Source organism: Chelmon rostratus, chromosome 1 (genome assembly GCF_017976325.1).
Source record: "Chelmon rostratus isolate fCheRos1 chromosome 1, fCheRos1.pri, whole genome shotgun sequence".
NCBI lineage: Eukaryota > Metazoa > Chordata > Actinopteri > Chaetodontiformes > Chaetodontidae > Chelmon > Chelmon rostratus.
In genome coordinates this window covers 17,895,247-17,918,904 of record NC_055658.1, presented here as the reverse complement: position 1 = coordinate 17,918,904, position 23,658 = coordinate 17,895,247, and the positions used below count along the sequence as shown (strand labels likewise).

The 23,658-nt window shown below is 40.3% G+C and overlaps 1 protein-coding gene across 1 annotated transcript; it reads right to left on the bottom strand.

The window, feature by feature from the left end:
* Positions 1-1,760: 1,760 nt before the first annotated feature.
* On the bottom strand, positions 1,761-23,325 carry tcf25 (transcription factor 25 (basic helix-loop-helix)). The gene is made up of 18 exons (XM_041942561.1): positions 23,015-23,325; positions 21,821-21,967; positions 21,626-21,697; positions 21,193-21,305; positions 20,463-20,528; positions 20,271-20,353; positions 18,000-18,130; positions 17,659-17,758; positions 15,290-15,383; positions 15,056-15,148; positions 13,527-13,632; positions 13,275-13,434; positions 13,007-13,094; positions 11,678-11,836; positions 11,501-11,591; positions 10,717-10,796; positions 10,521-10,596; positions 1,761-3,697 (listed from the first exon to the last, which is right to left on the bottom strand). Exons 1-18 carry the CDS (start codon positions 23,225-23,227, stop codon positions 3,530-3,532), a joined length of 2,040 nt encoding a protein of 679 aa, XP_041798495.1. The 5' UTR covers positions 23,228-23,325; the 3' UTR covers positions 1,761-3,529.
* Between the last annotated feature and the right edge of the window lie 333 nt (positions 23,326-23,658).

Sequence of the window (23,658 nt, the reverse complement as noted above, 5' to 3'; positions counted from 1 at the left end):
CACTCTCACAGGGCTCCTGTCTCACCCCTCCGCAAAAACCCAGTGTCACTTCAGGCTGCTCTGGCCAGCATGGTGAGGGCCAAGTGTCTTCGGCACCTCTGGAGTTGGAGAATGTGACTTGCTTGAACATTTCTCTAAAGTGATGGAGGGCTCTGGATGATTTCAGGCCACTCCTCCTCTCACGCTAACGTCAGCCGGGCTGGGCTCGATCTCCAGCGTCTGACAGCGAAGTTTTGGGTGGGTGGGAAGGAAAGTATTGTTTAGCCTAGAACTTAATCTTTCACCCCATTCAAACGTTTGCGAATACACTTTATAACGTTTATAATCTTCATGACTGTCCCTTTATTTTACGAATAATGCCAGAAATTGATTCGGCCTTCTCAAAAAACACCTGTGCGCAAAATGCGCAACAATGTCACCTCCCTCCTTAGACCTTAGATGCACTGTAAACTTTGACCTGTGCGTGAAGTTTAAAACCACTTTTGAGGCCCCGCATCTGCAGTTAGAATCTGCAATCCAGTCTAGATGTTAAATCACTGTTTCAAGATAAGAGGTTCCTTGAAACAATTCTCTCATGCCCATATGTGCATTGATGAGGCTGCTTTAACTGTGACTCCTGTCTACACTGGCTGCAGAGAGATCCCTTCACAAAGAGTAATGGGTGACACAATCCACAGTCCTTGTTCTGTGGAAAATGACTCAGCTGAAGCCACTGTGAAATACACTGATCATATTTAGCTCATTTTTGCTCATGTGTTCTCCATCACGCTCACTGCTCTTTTTGGCCTGCGCCAACTGGAGAGACTTTTAGAATTACAGATTTTGTCTGTGGTTGTAGTCCAGTCAGGGTTTTTTTTAATTTGAAGAGTCAGTGGGCATGTAAAAACAAAGAGCATCACGGGACAGCGTCACACTACAGTTCTGCTGCTAAAAAGAGGTTCACACCTGTAGTCGTGTAGCTCCCTCTGAAGACAAGCTCAGTGTGATGACCTGACATTACAGGACAGTGGTGCACTTCGTGTTTTTCTGAAAAACACACATTTAGGCCTAGAGTGATTGATCAATTAGCAAATGACAGTTGATCGACAACTAGTTTCATAATCGATTCACCAGTAAAGTATTCTTATCTAGCAGAAAGACCAAACATTCTCTGGTCTCAGATGTGAGGATTTGCTGCATTTGCTTTTTGTGTGAACTCCTACCAGACCAGATGATTGATAGATTAATCAAGGAAATAATCTGAAAATGAATCAATAGCGCACCTTATCATTATCTGAAGCCCTACACACATTTGCACTTGTTTGACTTCAAGCCCTTTTATCACAGTGCATTTTGACAGAGGATAGCAAGCTCAAAATAAATCTTTGCTGTCTTGTTTGGAGCACTGAGGATAATTACGTGACTGATTTTATTGTTAATGTAATATCCATTAATTACACAGTACTGGTGAATTGCCTGTGCAGCAGAGGCAGCAACATCGGAGTTACATGAGCCAGCCTCTTAGCCTCGCACACCGCTCCTTCTCAGCCACTGATATAAAAGCCTTTCCACACTGGTGATGGATCACATGAAAAGTTCTGACCGCCTCAGCCATAGCTCCAGGTGAACTACGAACAATGACATCAGTTGACCATGTAGTGCGGTCACGCTGTGTTTTCATGCATGTCATTTAGAAACAGAGTTAGTATATAGACAGCTATAGTATCTACAGTATAGAGGAGGATTTGTTCTGTTGTCTGTGACAGAAAGGCCTTCAGGTTCAATATATCTTTAATGGCAATCTGGAATGCTAATTGCAACCATAGAGCAAAGAGAGACAGAAAACAGCTCCCTAACACAAACAAGAGCTGCAACTGGTCTGCTTATGTGACTTCGTTTCGTGTAAGAGGTTTGACAGGAGGGGAAAATAAGAACATCATGAGACAGATTCTTCCTTCTGCCAGACGGAAACCATGCAAGACCTTTGCAGACTGTCAGACTGAAACATCTCAGCATCTAATTATGACAAACAACAGATTTTAAGTGCAGTGAAAGAGTATCAGAGTGAGGTCATGAGTATCCAACTGAGAGTGTAATATTTAAGTGAATTTAGGCTAAATGTATAAAATATCTGGCATATTCCTGCACTGAATATAAATTGATGCACCGCAGCAGACTACTGGAAAAATTCAGGCCATCTGTCTGTGCTGTTTTATTGGGTGGAGTACATAAATCAGCACATCAGAGCAGGAAAACAGCAGACACACTGCAGTAATGATAAGACCTACACAAAAGAAAAAAAACACGTGTGATTGGATTCTTAAACAGCAGTTTTCCAATGAAAAAGTGACACGTCAGAAGAATAACCATATAACCAACTTATTTAGTTGTTGATAAGAATGAGGAGCAGATTCCCAGCAAAGTGATGTGTTCCGATTCAGTAATTGGTGAAAATTAGCAGGAACTTAACGAATGAATGTATCCACAACAGGTCACAAGAGAAACAAAATATCAGCCCCAACAGGATCTCACTGGACAGGGGATTATTTTTCCCATCAGAAATGACTGAATTTGAAGCAACTTTGTTAAACCACTGTGATGCAGTTAGTGGTATTGTTTTTCAACTTAAATGAATTCATATGCCTTATATGTCAGTTCCCTCCCTTTTCAGAGTCCCTTGCCATATTTCGCAACTTTTTAGCATATGGTGGTAGGAAAGCACAGAGGTCTGAGGAGTACATAAACGCAGCTGCAATGTATAAACAATCTTTCCTAATTTATGCTTTTATTTCATATTTTATACATCAGAGTAAACTCTGTTCAAGATGATTATGATGACAGCGCTTCTTCAAAAATGCGTCACTGAAAAACTCAACACAAGTTCCTCTGACCAGTTGGCTGGTGTATCTCAGCAGTTGGTCAAAACTGAACAAAAGTCTGTTTCTTTGAAATAAAAATGCCTGAAAATCTAAATGGAGGGGTGAGACGATCTGAATAGCTCCAACACATAATCCCAACAAAAGATCTTAATATTCCCTTCGCAAAAACAGATTAACTAGATTAAAACTGCTTGTCTGGATCAAAGTTTAATGCATTTTGACGAGACGAGAGCTGATGGCCTAAATCACTCTCTCAAACCAGAGGACGAAGAATGAAGAAAGCACCCGTTATGTGTTAGTGCTGCAACTGGAGATGTTGGAAAGTATTATAAATAACACCGTCAACTTTACAGACATGGTAGACTCAACTAACCAATCTGTGTTGTGACTCTGGAATAAAGTTCTCCATGTTAACGACTGTCTGGATTGGCCCAGAGTACTTTTTTTTTTTAAATCAATGCCACTAAGGCAAATCTCCTTCTTTCATTTCAGTATTCTAAAACTGTGACAATTAAAAAAAAAAACTATTCAGCTGTCCCACTCCATCTCTTTTTAAGTATTATAAACACCATTAAATATTGTCATTTTTCTTAATGTCATTAAATTTATTAAGTATCTTTGATTCCTCTTCTTTGTCACACTTAAAATTCCACCTCTGCCTCCCTCCTCTCTCAGTCCCATTCCTCCTCGTCTCTGTAGGGGTTGTCCTCTCTCGGCGGCTCTTGAAACCTGATGTTTGCCAGCATGTCCCTCATTGCAACCATGAGACGATTCACTTCCTGGTTCAGCTCCTGACCGGCTCGAGCCACTTCCATGTCGTCCTCCTGCCTCAGTCCACCCTTAACAAGAAACGACAGGTTAGTTTATATACAAAGATCTGGTATTTGGCTAGAGTCCTTGATCTGATCATTTTCTTATATACTTTATAATTTGTTAAATGTATTTAAGAAAAACCTGCAATAGTTATCAATAGTTCAACAGTCTCACCTTGCTTGTTTTTATCTTATTGTTGGGTATTTCTGTTTTATTTTGTATGATTTTAATTGTATAATTGTTTTTGCCTTACTGCAGCCTTGAAATGCTTTAATCCTAGTTCAGTAATGTAAGCACTTTGTAACTTTGTTTTGAAAAGTCCTGTATAAATTATGTTTATTATTATTATTATTATTATTATTGTCACTATTATTAGTGTTACTGATCCCATTTGATGGGTGCATAAGCAAACACAGATAATTGACACAGAGTACTTTTATTTTTTAGAAACACAATGCACGCTCAACCAGGGTAATCTAGGCTCGTGTCATATAACACAACATTATGTTGTTTTCAGATATGTGACTCTATTTCAACAGCAAAGAAAGACTTGGCAGCATAATTTTCCAGGTCTTAACTATATTTCTTTTATCAATATCGAATCTCTTCCTCTTCATAAGTGGATAACATGATCAGGATGGATGGAACTATCCTGATGGAAACATGCCTTGGGCCCTTCTGTTAACATCAAGCATGTATATTTTTGACCCACAAGCTGTGTGGGTGTGGGTAAACTTGCTACATGTATCTAGTTGGCTTGTTCTGCACATTGGCAGCAGACTAAAATACCAATAATGTAACTGCAAACATTAAAGAGTCGGCATAAAAATAAAGAGAAATAAGCACATGCAGTCTTCGTGTCACATTTATGATCACCTGGGCACACACACTGTGCAAGAATATGCCAGATATTTTATACATTTAGCCCAAATTCACTTAAATATTGCACTCTCAGTTGGATACTCGTCGTAAAATTAAAGATTCATGGAAAAAATAAAGATAGGATACATAAACACTCTAAGCAAAACAATATAACACATAAAACAATATATTCTAAAAAAATCGAATGTAAAATATATATAGAATATAAAGATATGATATGTAAAACAAGGCAATGGTTCACATCACTAAACATTACTATGAACATTATACAGTTATGAATGTTATTACAGGAAACTTCCAAATTATTCTAATTTTTTTGTAGCTCTGGAACACACTGCCTATAGATGTCAGGGAAGCATTTCACAAAATATTTTTAACAGAAAAGCTAAAGATGGATCTTTCCGCATTAGCCTTTGACAAGCTTTGACTTACCCCTCCTTGTACCGCCACCTTATTGTGGTGGAAGGGTTTGAGTACTCGAATGATCCTAGGAGCTATGTTGTCTGGGGCTTATTGCCCCTGGTGGGGTCTCCCAAGGCAAACAGGTCCTAGGTGATGGGTCAGACTAAGAGTGGTTCCATAGCCCATGATGAAAGACAACAAAACAAGGACCACTAAGTCGCCCAGACTGGCGTTACCGGGGCCCCACCCTGGAGCCAGGCCTGGAATTGGGGCTCGCAGGCGAGCACCTGGTAGCCGGGCATTTGCCCACGGGGCCCGGCCGGGCATGGCCCGAAGGAGCGGCGTGGGCCCACCCTCCAGTAGGCCCAGTGGGCCCATCACCTGCAGGAGGGATCAGAAGGGGCTGAAGCAGTGAGATTTGGGTGGCAGTTGTGGGCAGGGCCCCAACGGCCCAATCCCTGGACTCTGAATCTGGCAATGGGGACATGGAATGTCATCTCACTGGGAGGGAAGCGGCCCGAGCTAGTGCGGGAGGTTGAGCGGTACCGGCAGGCCAAACCTACTGCTTGTCTGGATCAGTTGTGGAATCAAAAACTCGGGTATGGGAAAAGTTCGGGGAGGCCATGGAGGAGGATTATCGGCCAGCCACAAAGAGATTCTGGGAAACTGTCTGGCGCCTCAGAAAGGGTAAGCAGTACCCTGCCAATACTGTTTACAGTGGAGGCGGGGAGCTGTTGACTTCGACTGGGGATATTGTCAGGCGGTGGAAAGAATACTTTGAGGATCTCCTCAAGCCCATTGCCACGCCTTCCGTAGAGGAAGCAGGGCCTGGGGACCCAGAGGTTGGCTCATCCATCACTCAGGCTGAGGTCACCGAGGTAGTTCGGATCTCCTCGGTGGCAGGTCACCAGATGAGATCCGCCCTGAGTACCTCAAGTCTCTGGATGTTGTAGGGCTGTCTTGGCTGACACGCCTCTGCAACAGAGCGTGGCAGCTGGGGACAGTGCCCCTGGACCACACTGAACCAGCTCTACACACTCCGCAGGGTGCTTGAGAGTTCCTGGGAGTTTGCCCAACAAGTCCAGTGTTTTGTGGACTTGGAGAAGGCATTCGACCGTGTCCCTCGTGGCATTCTGTGGGAGGTGCTTCGGGAGTATGGAGTCCGGGGCTCTCTACTACGGGCTGTCCGGTCTCTGTATGACCGGAGCAGAAGCTTGGTTCACATTGCTGGCAGTAAGTCAAACCTGTTCCCAGTGCATGTTGGACTCCGGCAGGGCTGCCCTTTGTCACCGGTTCTGTTCATTATTTTTATGGGCAGAATTTCTAGGTGCAGCCAAGGGCCGGAGGGAGTCTGGTTTTGGGAGCACAGGATCATCTCTGCTTTTTGCGGATGATGTTGTCCTGTTGGCTTCTTCAAACCAGGACCTCCAGCATGTGTTGGGGTGGTTTGCAGCCGAGTGCGAAGAGGCTGGGATGAGAATCAGCACCTCCAAGTCTGAGGCCATGGTTCACGACCAGAAAAGGGTGGCTTGCCCCCTCTGGGTTGGAAGAGAGCTCCTGCCTCAAGTGGAGGAGTTCAAGTATCTTGGGGTCTTGTTCATGAGTGAGGGAAAGATTTAGCGTGAGATTGAAAGGTGGATCGGTGCAGCAGCAGCAGTAATGCGGTCGTTGTACCCGTCCGTTGTGGTGAAGAAGGAGCTAAGCCGAAAGGCAAAGCTCTCGATTTACCAGTCAATCTACATTCCTACCCTCACCTATGGTCATGAACTTTGGGTCATGACCTAAAGAACGAGATCTCGGATACAAGCGGCTGAAATGAGTTTCCTTTGCAGGGTGGCGGGGCGCTCCCTTAGAGATAGGGTGAGGAGCTCTATCACTCAGGAGGACGATCAGAGTGGAGCCGCTGCTCCTCCACGTCAAGGGGAGCCAGCTGAGGTGGCTCGGGCATCTTATCGGATGCCTCCTGGATGCCTTCCTGGGAGGGCATGCCCCACCGGGAAGAGGCCCTAGGGAAGACCCAGGACACGCTGGAGGGACTATGTCGCTCGGCTGGCCTGGGAACGTCTGGGGAGAGGGAAGTCTGGGCATCCCTGCTTAGACTGCTGCCCCCGCGACCCGGCCCCGGATAAGCGAAAGAAAAGGGACGGATGGATGGAGCCTTGACTTCTCTGATACAAGCCTGAAACTCTCGTTTCTCACACTCCTGCACTGCTTTATGATTACCAGGCTCTGTGTGGCAAGTGGTGCATGCTGTCTTCATTTGTAAAGAATTATGTAATAATACATGACGAAATCAGCAGCTCCTGAACACATCTTCCTCAGTCACCATTTGCTATAACATAATAGAGATTTACATTGCTTTTCAGTTCCCCATCACTTAAACAGTGATTACCTACTCAGGACTGGCAGCACTATTGATGCTAAAGTCAGATTGCATCTGTCCACATATATTATGTGGCTGAAACTGGCAAATATGCAAAGATCAGATAAAAAATGTGTGTTTGCTATAAAATATACACCTCTATCATTGCAAAAAGATATGAACAATTTTTGAAAGATATCATAGATGAGGATCAGACAGGCTTCATTAAGGGATGTCAAACCAAAGATAACATAAGGAGAACCCTCGATATCATTGAACATATTAGGCAGAATGATATCAGTGCAGCCTTAGTAAGCCTTGATGCCGAAAAGGCATTTGATAGTGTCAACTGGGCATTTCTGTAACAGACACTGGAGAAATTTGGATTGAACAAGAAGGCCATTCAGTGTATTAAAACACTTTATCAAATGCCAACTGCAAAGATAAAGATAAATGGCAGTCTTACTGAAAGTATAACATTAGAACGGTCAAGCTGGAAGGGTTGTTGTCTTTCTCCAACACCGTCTGCAATTTTTATAGAACCCTTGGCACATAAATAGATTGCGGGATGAACTTGGATTGCTTCAATGGGTGGCATATGACAGACATTTTATTCCGAACACTCTTGACCAGAGGTTCAAACAGTGGATACCACTTGGAATAACAGCATTGTGTACAGTGATAAAAGATGGTGAATTTATGAGTTTTCAGGAGATGAAACAAAAATACACACTTAGCAACCAGGAGCTCTTTAGATATTTACAATTAAGGGATTTTTATGAAAGAAAAGTAAAACATGAAGTAAATGTGGACAAAAATTGAATAATTAGAACTGTAATAGGTACCTACAATTTAAAGAAATATAGGGTAATATCTACTCTATATCAACATCTAATAGATAGAAGAGGAAACAAAAATGGGAAAGAGAACTGGAAATTAATATCAGTGTAGAAGAATGGTTGCATATCTGTAGAATACAACAGTCTACAACTTCATCATGTTTGGAGAGAATACTGTTGGAAAAATTTAGTAAGATTCTTTGTTACCCCCAAAATAAAGAGTAAATTTTTGGCTGTGACACAGCCATGTTGGAGGCAATGTGGAGCAGTGAATGTACATCACTCACATGTCTTTTGGCTCTGTCCTATGATGGTTCAGTTTTGGGAGAGTGTTCATTTGGTTATTGTCAGAATTCTGGGCTATAATATACCTCAGTCATGCAAAATGCTGTATTTTGGCAATTTGACAGGAAATGTTGTGTTGAGAGAAGAAAGGTACCTTCTGAAAATTTTGTTAGGAGCTTGTAAAAAAGCCATCACAAAGCCATGGTACAAGCCAGACCCACCAACACAGAATGAATGGCTGAAAATTGTTGGAGAAATATATGACATGGAACTGTTGACTCACAGGATAAGATCCCAGGAACAACAATGCCAAGAGAAATGGAAGAAATGGACTGTTTATTGGCCAACGACAGAATGAGGACTGAAATGTTGACTGTTAAGAGATTGTTAAGAGATCAAGTAGCGTATACAGAACAATCCAGAGTGTTTCTTGGTTTTTTTTGTTTTTTTTCCTTTGTTTTTGATCTTGTTAATAAAAAATGAATGAAAAAAAGTATTAAAAAAATAAAGTGTGTGTTTGGGTGTCCCTGAAGTCCTCATACCTTAACTGCAGAGCTGTTTAGTGAGTTAGATTAGAGGGCTGGAAATGATAATTCTACATCTCACTATCCTGTTCTGTGTGTGTTGCCATATGTTTTTTCTGTAAATTTGAAGTCCATTCTGAGGGAACAAGGGTAAGAAGTAAATGAGCAAAAAGCGTAAACACTCATTTGTTGCTGAGGACAATATGGACTAAGGATGTCCTGGCAGTTTAATATATGTAAAACTATCCCCAGTTTACAATGACCAATATATTGCTAACATTTTAAATATTTTCAATTTTAATTCTTAATTTGGTTAATTGCGTGAATTTCTCATATTAAAAATAAAAAATAGAGAGGTAGCTTCAGAGTAACTTCCACTTGTTTGACAAAAGCCCTTTCAAACAATCAACTTATTCCTTTCAAATGTGCAGTCTCAAACACAAAGCACTGTACAATTTCCTGAGATTCACGAGTGTATGAGGGTAGACATCGGAAGCAACAGCCTCTGATGTCTGTGTCTTTTCACTCAATTTCATTTTCAAAAAAACATTCCCAACTGAAATATAGGCTGTGAGACTCGCTGCACAGTGTATCGGCTTTGGATTGCACAATTCAGGTCAGTCATATGAGTTGGAACGAGTTATTAATGATTAAGTATGAGCAGAAAAATGGAGAGTTCAAAGACAGGCATCAGTCTTGACTATTAGGAAAGAAACTGCAAAGCCAAGGCCACTAACAACTTCATGAATGTTGTTACTGTTTTGTTGTTCTTCAGTGACACACGGGAAAATGGGAGACAGGATTAACTGTAATAAGGTCATATGCTTTCTTTATTCTTCAGCTGTCACCCCCTTAGGCTACCCATGACTCTTTGGAGGAAATATTCCATCAGTCAAGGATGCAGTTAACATGGTTTCCCAGATCTTCTACCAGCTCAGATGTTTTGAACAGCCCTGGAGCGTCCGGCTATGAAACTGCTGTATCTAGTAACTGTTCAATAGCAAACACAATCTTAAACACAATTTACATTGCAAGTACATTTACAAGCTCCTTCAACGATTTTTGACAGCAAACTTACTAAAAACTGATGACTTGCAGGAAAAATCAGAGCAAGAGGATCGTTTCTGATCAGGAGCAGGTTAGCTCATAGGATTTAATTCACAGACTTTATGAGCTCACACCATGTGTCACAGACAAATGAGTTTGATTTGAATGTAGGACTCACAGCAATTAATCACATGGTTTCCGAACATTCACACCATGGGTCCTTTGTTAGGTTCTAGCAGGTTTTTTCCATTATTCAGGTTTATACCAGGTTTTGTCTTTTCTACAGATGACATTATGACAGTTTGCCCTCCAGGCTGAGGAGGGACTTGCTCTAAATTCACAAAAAATATGACTGAGGTGTACAGCATGATAAAAAAAAACAATCACTTATTTAGGCTGCATTTGCCCTTTGAATATTTGTAACAGCTAGATTTTTGTTTTATTCATGGAAGACCTTTGTGATGTCTGTCTTTCCTGAAAACAACTCTGCTAGATCCATGCAACTCACCTGGAGGTTGAAGTTTGGCAGCAATGATCGGAAAAACAGCGACAATGTACTCTCATTGGACGCACCAACATGCTGCCTATAAGCAGACACAAACACATACACATACAGAAATCTCATTAAAATGTAAAAGCAAATTGATGACATAAAGCCTGTACAATGGAATTTCATAAGCACAGGTGTATGGGTCCTCCATTACCTCTCTGGTCGGGTATATGATATCACTGAGTCCAGAGGAGGCAGAGGGTCAAAGCCCATCACAGGCTGACTGGTCACCTCCTGAGGGCATCAAACAAATAAACAAGATTAGACTCACTTGCTCGGGGATGCAGGCACTCAGAGATACATGAGTACTCCAGAGGTCATCAGCATTCTATTTATGAAGCCAGATGTGGAATCAAGTTACCAAGTTTCATCAACTTCGTTGTCCCAACAATCATAAACAACACCCGTGTTGAAGGCTCTGTGGGGATCTTCTGTATGACACAGATCATATGATTGTCTGAAGGTCTGTGATTCAGTATTGGTTGCATACTGGTAGCATATTCCCACCAGAATCCCACAAGATAATCACATTAAAAGGGATGTCTGGCCTCAATCCTTAACAGTAAAAAGGCAAGGCCGGCCACAAGGCTGTGTTTCTAATCACAGTTTTGGAGGCTGATCCAGGCCTGGTGACCTGTGTTAGGTGGAGCACAGTGGTGTTTTTGGTATAAATATGCAAAAAACAGACAAACCACATGTGCTTACACTTCTGGAGGACTAAATCTGTGATTGCACAATATGTGCATCACAGTGTATATATTAAAACTGAGTTCTAACATATAGAAATCTGAGTTCTAACATATACACTCTCTATTTGGGACCAAAATTTTGATCCTACTGATGGCTGTTAGACCTCTAGTGTCTGTTGGTGAGTGGATTGAAGACATATTGCAGATACAGTGAAATGTGTTAAAATGTGGCTGTTGGTCGTTTCTCACTAGAGGCAGACTCGAGGTGGCTTCTTTGATCTCAGAGAGGAGGACATGACGATGAATGTTCCTTGGAGCACTCTGGTACCTCTGTTTTCTCCTGAAACACAGTGATGAAGATATATTTACGTGTGGAGCATAATTGCACAGAAATATGGGCAGCAGAGCAGCTAATTGAGATCTTACTTGTTTTGGCAGTCCTCTACCACTGGGTCTTTGGCATCAACTCGACGCAGCGCCTCTTTCACAGACTCTTCCAACCACAGCATTACTGCTGCCTCTCTCCACATGCTGCAAGTTCTCCCCACATACAGTGCAGTCAGTTCAGTCAGGGCTGGGGGCTGCCTAGAGGCACAAGGCAGGATGTGTTATTAAAGTTAGGGCAAAGAGAGTCACAGCAGTAATATAAAATACAACCCCAAAGCCAAAAAAGTTTGGACGTTGTGTTAAACACAGTAAAAAGAGAATGTGATAAATTGCTAACCCTTTCTGACATGTTATATACTCAATATATTTAATGTTTGAACTCATCACTTCATTGATTTTTGTAAATATATGCTTAGCCCTGTAAGGCCCAAATACCCCCAAAGATGTGTGAGTTAATGGCCTGATGGCCGGACCTATTAACACATTTACCATCCAATAGCAGTGCAGGGTTAAACAATAGGACCTGCTTAGTGGTCTTTATTAAAAAAAATGCAGATTTTTTTGTTAGTATAGCTAAAACTTATGTTGTAATTTTGCAACAGTGAGCTGTACAGGGTTATTCTGAATTTGATGCAGCAACACATTCCAAGCAAGTTGGGAGAGGAGCAACAAAAGACTGGGAAAGTTGTGAAATGCTCCAAAAACACCTGTTTGGAACAATTCACAGGTAAACAGGTTCATTGGTAACAGATGATAGTATCATCCAACTGTTGCTCTCAGGTCAAGTGAGAACGTAGTAAGCAGTCCTGCTGCCCAAGTCACGTGAGCTTGCGAGGCAGCTGGATTGCTACATTACATTGCCTACCCCAAATATATAGCAGGGACACTAAAGCTGTTTTCTCAAATGATCTCTGAACAATGTCCACAGAATCAGGTCTGGACATTGTCCAGAGTCGTCCTTTCACACATGTAGTACATTTGTCCATGTCAGATGCATTCTCACCTACTGGAAATACTGTTTAGGTTTAGGTGAGGGGTGGCACATGGGTAGAACATGCAGGAGGAGGACTAAATAGTAATGATGGCTGTTTCACATGGATATCAATACTGCTTGTATTTGGACATATTCACAATGTCAACAAAAGAATGGAAAGCAATATACAGACAAGCAGAAAAGAGTGCGAAGCAGTGACGCTGTGTAGCAGGGTAGCAGCGCACACACTGTGAATGACACTGTCTAAAAACAGCTTAAGCCACAGCTCCTGGGGTGAGAAACGGTATTGCCAAATCTCTACCGGCTGACACATTTCTATCGTTGCACAGCACAGACTGCCATATTGCCCAACCCAAACAGGGAGCATACATTACCCTATCTGACTCCTTGGGCCAAAGAAGGCATGCGCAGTGACTGCTGCATCTGGCTGAACAGTACACAGATCCAATAGAGGCATCAAAACTGCAGAAAACATATTTACAGCAACATAATTATGTGAAAATACACATTTACAACTTCTTTGATGCAAATGGAAATTAATCCCTTCTATAGTCATGCCATAAACAGTGTGAACAAGTGACTGAGGGGCAAGCATGTTTAAATATTAATTTGCTGGTAGCGGTTCATTTCTGAGAGTCTAACCTCCAGGGAACATGATGAGAGCGTTCTGCAGCATCAGGTCAGCTTTGTGTCGTTGTTTGTCACTTTCTTCAGGATCCATATCTTCCTGTTGACTGAGATGAAAATGGCAAAGTGCAGTGGAGAATGCAAAGTTTGGCAGCTGGGACAGATTTCTGTGCTCCTGAAATGCAAAAAAACATTTCTGCATCAGACAAAAAATGAACACTGGCACACTAAAACACACACACATTTGCACATGAAAGCATACTTTACCTCCCAGTCCTGATATAACTGAAGGAGAGGTTGGTACTCTCTGGAACGCAGCATCAGGAAATCAATGAGCAGCAGCATGCAAAGTGGGTCAGAGTCTGGGTCCAAACTGATAAAACAGTGGCAAACAAGACAACAAGCAAATGATTATTACAAGCACTAGATCAAAACAAGAGACCAACCAAATATCTGAACCCAAGTACAATTAAAAGTCTCATCCGATCATCACACAGGGGGGGACATTAAAAACAAACTCTCAACCTGTGGGAAACACTGTTCTGCCCATCAAAGGCACTGACGGTTATAGCTGACATTTAGTCAAATGTTCCCACTTTTATGTGAAATGAATAAGACACAATATAGCACAAACCAGGCCCATTGCATTTAGTGATATCTGAGCATGCATGAGGATGATGCCAAATATCGTTCGAAAAACAAAGGAATAAAAAATATAATTATTTCTTTTCTCAAAAACAGCGGATTGACAGTGTTAATCATGTCATATATGTGAGTTCAAAGAGATATCCATCATGCTGGCATTTTAAGCCAGCAGTGATTTAATCACTGCTGGTTGGAGGGAGACAGCCGTCAGCTTTTATTCCCACACTGCTGCTTTGCAGAAGGACCAGAACATACAGTAGCTGTCATAAAGTCAGGAAGCCAGAGTTTGATGAAAATCATAGATAAGGAATTGACCATTACATGGGTAAGCTGTAAATCTTGACTTATGGCAGACTGGTGGCAGCCATGTGCATGCATCAAGCGTTATGTAAGAGGTCTTGGTATGAGCATGATACAGGAGGTTTTATGTTATGTAATGGGGTTTTAGCACTTACATTGATTGTTTTTGGATGTTATTACAAATTTAACTAATTTTATCATGTCTTCGTCAAACTCGTCATCTCATAATAGCCTGTATTTTACTATGTCACGGTTATATTTTAAGAAACTAAAGGGAAGCATTGAAAAACACAACACTATTTTATTGATAACACTCGTTATCAATAAAATAGCACATATGACTTGCCTGGATCACGTTTGGTTATTTTCCACCTCATAAATAACTTTTACAGGTACGTCATCACTCTGCATGGCATAAAAGGTGATATAACCATGACAAAATATTAGGTTTGGACTTCCCCCTGTGACTGAACAGGTTTACCACTGGCAGAATACAAACCTAATAGTTAAGTTAATATTCTTTGATGAATATCTTCCAAGTCTGATGACTGCTGTTGGTGGTTACTTTATTCAGGGAAATAAGAGTTCTTTTTGTTTAGCTAGCAAGCCATGTGATCAAATGCAATACTTTTCAGTGTGATGTATAATAAAGAATAGCGTTCAAACTGCTACTTTCCTTCTTGCGGGTCTTAGATAACAGGAACAGAGTGGATAAGTTATTCATAAAGAGAGTAAGGCTGTAATGACAGTAACGGAGGGAAAAGCTATGTTATTGGTCAACTTTAAATGGCGGAGTGTGTTTCCCTTTCACTCTATAGTCTTTCCCAGTGCTCGAGCTTTTCCCTTCGTACCTCAGGATCAGTTTGCAGTATTCCAAAGCCGTCCGTGGGCATCCTCTCTTCTCCAGGAACATCATGTGCTTATAAAGAGCCAGATAAAAAGCCCTACAAACAGAGATCATTGAACTGCTGAGTTCTTCAAACATGCGTTATTTACAAATGATGATATAGGATCCCACTGATGCCTAACAAAGGCAAGGGGTCTAATAAAAGCAAAAACAAGAAAAAAAGAAAAAAACAACCAACCTGTTCTCTGGTCTCATATAATCAAGTCTGCTGGTACCTGAGGTCAGACTGAATAAAGGGTGAAAAGCACACTCAAAGCTGTACAAGGCCCTCTCTGGAAAAAACAAAAACAAAATTTTATTATTTCATTCCATTTTCACAGAGGCATCCGCAAACTGGGTATGTCACAACGGACAGAAAGCAATCCTAAACACAGCTATAAATATGCTGAAGGTGCTGGGTTGTGTCAGTTATGTTTTTCTTACAGATAATGAGCTGATCAGCCGAGCTTCGCATCAAAATGTCCAGGGCTGGAAACCACTCTTACTTCTCTCTCTTACGTAAAAGTTCAACTGATGCCATGCTATTTTACTTTCCAGGGAATAAGACAAATGCTCTTTGGTAAACCATCCCTCTGATCTTTTACACAAACTTTGCTATCCAGTTGAGGAGAGGGCATGTGATAATAAATCTAGTATTGGGCTTTGACTGGAGCAAGAATTTTGACTGTTTACCAATGGCTGTTTTGTTGACTTAAAAGTTTACAAAAGCACAATAAAACTGAGCAGTAAAACAACAACAATTACTTATCTTGATAATCTGATAAAAATTAGGAATCACCAGCGATTCCACTAGAGCACCTTTTGCATCTTATATCAGTATCTTGAGTCATCCTAACAAGTAAAGCTATACACTCTAGACAACACACCACATTGTCCACAGTCCACATTGGATGCGCTTGATATTGATATGAAATTCAATGTCCACTGAATTCCTTTAAAATAATAAATGTCCTTATTTTAATTTACTTTTCTGTTAATATTAAACCAATATAACCAATATCTGAGATCATTATTACAAGAGGAATTCGGATGCTATTGGGGTATTACAAGCTAAAAAGAAATAATTCAAACAACATTTTGAATAAAAGATTGTTGTACGTGCCTGATATTTAGTATGATGCCATGTAGTTAAATAAAATATCGATATGTTGTAGGAACGACAAATCATGTTGACTTTGTAACATAAACATGCTTAAGAATGTAGGGCAAAGGGAATTATTTTTCATGCACTTAATAAAAGAGATCTGAGCCACATCTCTGTTGGGAGCAAATTAAGTGCTGCTCAGACCAGTAACTTCCAGGTTTAATATCTATTATCAATCTAAAGATATAGGAAGAAATCATTGTCATACATACTGGTCAGTATGCCTTTAAGCTATGTTAATTAGTTGCTCTTAAAGGTCCACTTATGACTCTGCGGTTGCATCTGCAGTCTTTTACGCGTCAGTCTGGGGGCTGTGGAAGCTCTGAGAGGGACAGAAACAGTCTCAACAAACTGGTCATGAGAGCTGGCTCTGTCCTGGACTGCCCTCTGGACACCAATGCGGCTGTAGGTGAGAGGAGGATGTTAGCCAAGCTGACATCTATCAGTGACAACCCCTCCCACCCCCTGCATGTCACAGTGGGGGCCCTCAGCAGCTCCTTCAGCAACCGGCTGCTGCATCCACTCTGCAAGAAGGAATGCTACCACAGGTCCTTCATCCCAACAGCTGTCAGAGTGTTCAACTCCAGCCTGTAGCCATGTAGTACTGGGTCCATATTCAGACTGTTTTTGCACTGTTGTGTAATTTATCATACACAAATTACTTTGTGTAATATTACTTTTTTTCACTGTTATTGAGTACTCATCCTAGCGGAGATGCTGTACGCACTTTATCCGTACCCACCATGTGGTATTTCTACCCATGTACAATTCGTGTAAAAACTGTGATCTTCTATAGATTTTTTGGGAGTATATTTTTATGGCAATATTTCCTACAGTTCTTTGTGGCAATATATATATTTTTTAAACATTTTTCCTTTTATATAGTCCTTTGTATAAAATGTACATATATAGTCAACTTTTATTTTGTATTTTGTATTTCTCTATTCTGTTGCTATTTATTTTTCCAACTGCTATTGCCTGCTGCCTGTAACACCCGAATTTCCCGGGCTGGGGATTAATAAAGTCTTATCTTATCTTATCTTTGGTGGATCTATTGGCAGAATATGGCAGAAGCATGTTTTCATTAGTGTGTCATCATCACATCAAAGTAAGAATTGTTGTGTTTTGTTACCTTTGAACGAGCTCTTTATATCTACAGAGGGAGCGGGTCCTCTTCCACAGAGTTTGCCATGTTCCATTGCTATGTTTCCATTTTCAACCTCACTGCTAGATGCCACTAAATCCTACACACTGGTCCTTCCGGTACAATATAGTGGATCACTGGGTGTGACTCAAAAAATACTGATTAGGTAAGTGGGTCATGGATGAGCCCTAAACACATTTACAGTCACGTCTTTGGCTTAGAATTGTTGTAACTTATGGAAGGAGTTCTTGATCCTCACCAATGAGGTCCCTGGCCATCTCCTGATCCTCCTGAATGCGGCAGACATCAGAGAGCTGCAGCAAGGAATCAATGTGGTAGGGATTAAGCTGTAACAGGGCCTGGAGACAAAAAAGACGGACACAGACATAAAGTCAAAATACAGAAAATGCTTAGAAAAGTTGGATTACAATTCAAGACATGTTTTCTCAAATGAACAAAGTATTTCCAGGAGTGATGACTGATAATTCAAATTCTAATAATTTTGCATCCCTGGTAACATCAATACTAAAGGTGTCTGACTTGAAATATTATTACATCATCATTATCAAACTGAATGAACTTTTTTTGTTTTGTTTTTACCACAATATTACTGGGATCCATGGACTCGACAGCATCCAGGAACTTGAACTGTACTTGTTGGTAGTCCCGGCCGTGCTCAAAGGTGAAGTACTTAATGCCATCCTTTGACTGCAGTAAGGTCATTGAGATTCCTGTGGAGATGTCAAGCAAATCAGAGTTAAGAACAAGAACAGATAAACAAAGACACAATGGGATGTTACATGGTGAAGATATATTTAATTCAGATCAATAAAAGTGAACAAGTAAGAGTAGATGAATTATTATAGTGTAAGATATGTCTCATAAGCATGAAAGGTATAATCGCAATACTAATAGCTCTAGTTGTAACTTGCAGGGTCTGACTGGCCTGTGTCCAGTAAAAGTTTATGCAGAGAAAACCGATTGACCAGTCAGTGAATGGTCTGCTTATGACCATTTTATCTATCAATATTCACTGAAATGTTTTCAAACAAATTATTGTATTATGGGGAAAAAAAAGTGTCATTTTCATTTTTTGGTTACCGGGCCAGTGAAAACATACAAGGCTCCAGTAAAACTCTGATGTACTGGCCAAGTGAAACGGTGGGGGAAAATATGTTACGTCGAACACTGACTTGCACATCACATTGCCCATCATATGAAATGTGAATAACAACCATTTTACCATTTTATCTAATCTAATCTAACCATGAAGATGTTATTCACAGAAGCCCACAGTGGACACAGAGCCTAGACCGATCCAACATGGACACAAGATTTATATTTCTTGTCAGCAAAAATATTTTACAGTCTCAGCGAGTGATCAAACATCTCAGTGATGACATGCCTGATCCAAAAAGTTAGTATTGTAGCCTATTCACGAGGTCATGAAGGGGTTCTCCATTACATTTGTCCAAGGGCCAGAATTTAAAAATAAAATAAAATTCATAATAAATAAAATGACATTCAAATTTTTATGGGGTGATTACGAAACTCAATAATGCGAACTAAATTATTAACTAGAAAACGCTCTCACACCTCCGCCACAGAGACACTCGATGCTCAATACAAAACCCACAGTTCAGCTACCGATGAATGAGTCCTTATCTATACCCAGGAAGCCAACATACTCAGTTTGGGACTCAAAACAACAGTTGGCCAACGAAAATAAAGCCAAGTGATGCCTCATGCATCTAACAGACAAGCTGGGTGAGTGTCCCCCGAGTATCTGTTTTTGTTTGGGTTTGTCACCTTAACAGCTTGTTAGGTTTGTAAGAAAAATTAAATCCAACCCACTGCGTGAATGGAGAGATTACACAATATATCAATGGTGACTTTCAGTGTGAACACAATGAAGCAGTCTTTCTGATGACGTCAGTATAACAGCAACATTCACATGATTTTATTGTGGCTAAATATAAGAATATATATTTCAACTGAGGTAGGTCAAGGCTTCACCATTGATAAGTCGTGTTTCTGACTCTAAGGTGCAGAACCATCTAAAAGTGCTAAAAGCTGTTTATGTGACTGTCTAACTCCAATATGATAAATTAATATAACTAAATATGCCAATAAAATTTCAGAGTGAGATGGAAAGTGGCCTGTAAAGTGACAGATAAAAGAGATAAGAGGAATTGCTGTGACTACAATCATTTTGTGTGTGTTTTTGTACATGAATCTTTAGACCAATAGGCCACCATGAAGACCACAATGGTTTCATTTTTATTTAAAATATCAAATGGGGTCAATTAATTCATATTGGATATATTTTTAACTGTACTATTCCACTATTTTGCGCTATAACATCAATAAAGGGCAGTCATTAAAACTGGCTTTAAGAATGTTAAAGATGGATTATGTTGAGGAGTGAGACTGGTTAGGGTCAATCAGGGGTAGAGTACGGCGGTTCATGCCTTTGTCATCCGAGGAAAAAAAAAAAAAAAAAAAACTAAGACAATGTGACTGTGATCGAATCACCCAAGACACATCCGATCAGGAGTGAGGGTCATTTATTTATCCTAAGAATTAGGGCAATCTTCTCAATTCATAAGGGAACACAGTTGTTTAATATATCAGAAAAATTCAAATCCAAAAATCATCAAATCTGGAGTTAGACGGTTTTCACTGAGCAGGAAGGGTATGAAAAATTGCAATCAAATTGAAAAGTAACTAGTAACTAAAGCTGTCAGAAAATGTAGTGTAAAGCTGCATACAATAGAAATACTCAAAGTACAAGCATCTTGAATGTGCACTTAGTTACTTTCCAACACTGGGTAGAAGCTATAATTCAGGTGAGTGTAAGGAAAAGCCTACCTGGGCGGCTAAAGCGAGGCCAGCTCTCCTTAGGATTGGTCATCCAGCTGCTGCGGTGAAACTGTCTGTTTCTCTGACGAGGTCTGTCAAAAAAAAAAAAAACATAAGCACGAAGAATATACTGTGTACATACAGAGAGCACAGACCATTTAAATTCAAACTATCTCACAAACATTTTTTTCTTCTTTTTACCTTTGATCCCCTTGAACAGCTCGAGCACCAAAATATCTTTTCAGCTCCGTCTCTGGGTTGAGATTCCTAATGAATTGACACAGAAAAAGCCCTTCAACTCATGACTGGCTACATGTGGGCCAGCTGAGAGAAATACATTCATAGGGAAACATAGTGGCTGTTAAATTTAGATATAGACTGAACAACACAAATGATAAATAAATAAACAAGGCATAATTGATGATAACCTGATAATTATTTTCCTGTGATTTTCAAGAGGTAATGTTGACAAGCTGTTTGGTAACCATACATACATACCAAACAGACTAGGATTGGAGGTTATATGAATAATACATATCTTAGTTGTTGTTTATGGGGAGCATATTATATATAGAGTTTGCAAATTTAAATGGGGCCATCTGTCTCACCAACAGGTGAGCAAACTGCTTTCTCTGTATTAGTGTGGGGGCATCACTAAAAACAGCAGCCCACATGAAATCACATGCTTTGCCTTTGACAGTTACCCTAATTGAAATGGTCTGGTCCGGCATCACTGGCTGCACAGTCAGATTTGCAACATTTTTTGACAACTTTAGTTGTTTGCCCCCTGATATGCACAGCTGTCTAATAGCCTATCTTGTATGAGCCAAGCGCCACCATGTGTTGGGAATTTGGAATCACAGCCACAAAAGTGAATATCTTTTCTGAATCTATTCATTTTGTAAACATGAGTGACGTTGGGTCTCCTCACCTGTGCTCCACATGTAGCAGAGTTCTTCTGTCGAAGCCTCCACAATCCTCATTTTGCAAACTTAGACCACTGGATTGCTCCAGGTTCTCCAGCAATAAATCAATGTTATCATCCTGAATGTTGTTTGAAAAAAGAAGAGAAAGAAATACTGAAAAATCTGTGGCGTAAGTGAGACAACATTTGATTGTTGTTCATCTGCCAAAAAGAGCTACAGTTTAATATATTGTGTGTGTAGTTTCTGGTAATGAATAATGATTTCAAGACACTGAAATTATCAGCCAAATTAATTGCAATATATATAATTAATGAAAAAAATATGACTAATAAATATTGATCATTAATTCTTAGACTATTCTGTGGAGTATCATTTATTATATTATAGTTTTACAACTGTTGTCAGAGCTGATACAAAATGCCTTCTCAAGACATTTACCTGTCCATCTTCTGATGTCACTTTAGTCTTCTTCTTCTTCTTCTTCTTTCTAACTCTGTCTCCAGTCAAAGACTGTTAAGAGAGGTTACAGTTTAACATGTTTAACAGTTTAAAGATGCACATTCAGACAGCAGAGTAGGTCAAATCAAAGGATCACAGAAAGACTCTGTTCTAATGTTGCTTTATATATAGTACCTTTGTAGATGCCTCCTCTTGCTTTTGTTCTGGTTTCTCAATATCTCTGTTATCATTCTTTTCCTCTGCGCTTGTTTTATTTCCATCTGGTTTCTCTGTCTCTTCATCAGGTGAGATTTTCTCTGCCTCGTTGTCTGCATCACCTATCTAGTGACAAAGTAAAATTGGCAAGAAACTGTGTTTGGTAAAGCAGTGAAAAACAAAAACAAAACACAAGCATATCTTGATGGAACATTGCAAAAACACTTAGTCCAACATAAAGATAATTACATATTCCGACAACATATATTACCTGAAATCACGTCATGTTTCCAATAATTCAACTCTATCCACTACTCACGGACAAGAGGTGTGAGTTTGCGATAACAAGAAAAAGTATGTACAAAGTGAATGTTGTAAACCAACAATATGAAGCCGAGCTCGAGCTTGCGGATCGTTTGTGCCATGAATAAGATTTAAGGTCTTTATTAATCTGACCTCTGACTAAATCTTCCTTTTAACTGGTTGAGATGATGTCTTGCTTTACACTGATCTTCTGCTTCATGACACAAGGCAAATCTCATGTCATGACTGATCAGATCAGTTTCATTTTTCTCTTCTCAAATTTTTTATCACAAGTCTTCCATACAATTTACATTCACGAATTACTGCCTTCCTGATACCATCTTTATGCAAGGCAAGGCCTGTACAAATCCTCAATCAACCTGGCTTGATTAGTTTTTAACATCCACATCAACATCTGTACAACACTTGAACAATAACTCGTGAAAAACTGTCTTGACCTCAAAAAAAAAAAAAAAAAAAAAGCTGGAGGGATAAATTGCATCATGTCTAATATTTATCTACATGTCTCCATTTTGTGTCATTTTAAGAGTACAATTTAAAGGCTAGTAAGCGTGCCTGTTGTGGAGTACACTGGACCTTTATCAGTGTTTTCTTAAGGCTGATCATGTAGACTGCTTCCCAGAGATGTTCCAATGCGATAGACACATTGTTAGCTAACTTTACCCTAAAACATAATGTACCTGAGTTTAGTGAAATAAGCTGAGAAATGAGCTAACGTCACACGGCTAGCCTGTGTTAGCAAGGCTTATCAAGAGAGAGAGCTGTAACAGTACAATTACAAGGAAGAAACACATACAAACGTTGTGTTAAAAGTAATATACAAGTGGGGGAATTATACCGCCACCTTACCAATTCGTAAATGTTGCTGAAGTTTTTCTGAGCCTTGTTTTTCTTTGCCTTTCGGCTGTTGCCTTTCCTGGTGGACGGGGGTGAAACGTCCAGCTGCTCTTCTTCACCCGCAGCCTGCTCCTCCGAGCTGTCACCCAAAGTTAGATCCCCGACGTCCAAGGCCTCCTGGCCGCGCTGTTTCCCTCGGAGCCTTCGCAGAGCCCGAGTAGACATTGTCCACTGCTTGTGGGGCACATACACTTCAGTATCAGCTATTAAAATATTTTTTTTGTTGGCTGACAGACACAACAAACCAATGCAATGAGGGTCAATTCTATTGGGTTGTTAGTCTTCTTCTTGCATTTGTGTCGACGTCTCAGAGTGTGTCACTGCCCTCCACAGGACAGATGAAGAATTGACTCAATGACCATTCTTCCTTCTAGGGAGCATTTTTTTTTTAACACGGTTGAAAATAACACTGATCGCCTTCAGTGTTGGTGTGCCAATGTTTGCCAAATGTCTAATTTTTAACTATTTTTCCTGGAGCCAAATATTAAATTATCAGAATGACAATAAAATAGACAATATGCAAAATCAGAGCAGGGGAAAGCAAGTGGTACATGAAACAACTAAATTATGTCTGTATTGTACTCTAAAGAGTATTG

Excerpts from the sequence above, each read along its gene's own strand:
- tcf25 (XM_041942561.1), bottom strand. The coding sequence starts at position 23,227 with ATGTCTACTCGGGCTCTGCGAAGGCTCCGAGGGAAACAGCGCGGCCAG. Across the intron at positions 21,698-21,820 it reads AAGAGGAGGCATCTACAAAG|TCTTTGACTGGAGACAGAGT; the intron begins GTACTATATATA and ends CTCTCTTAACAG. Across the intron at positions 20,354-20,462 it reads GCTGTTCAAGGGGATCAAAG|ACCTCGTCAGAGAAACAGAC; the intron begins GTAAAAAGAAGA and ends TTTTTTTGACAG.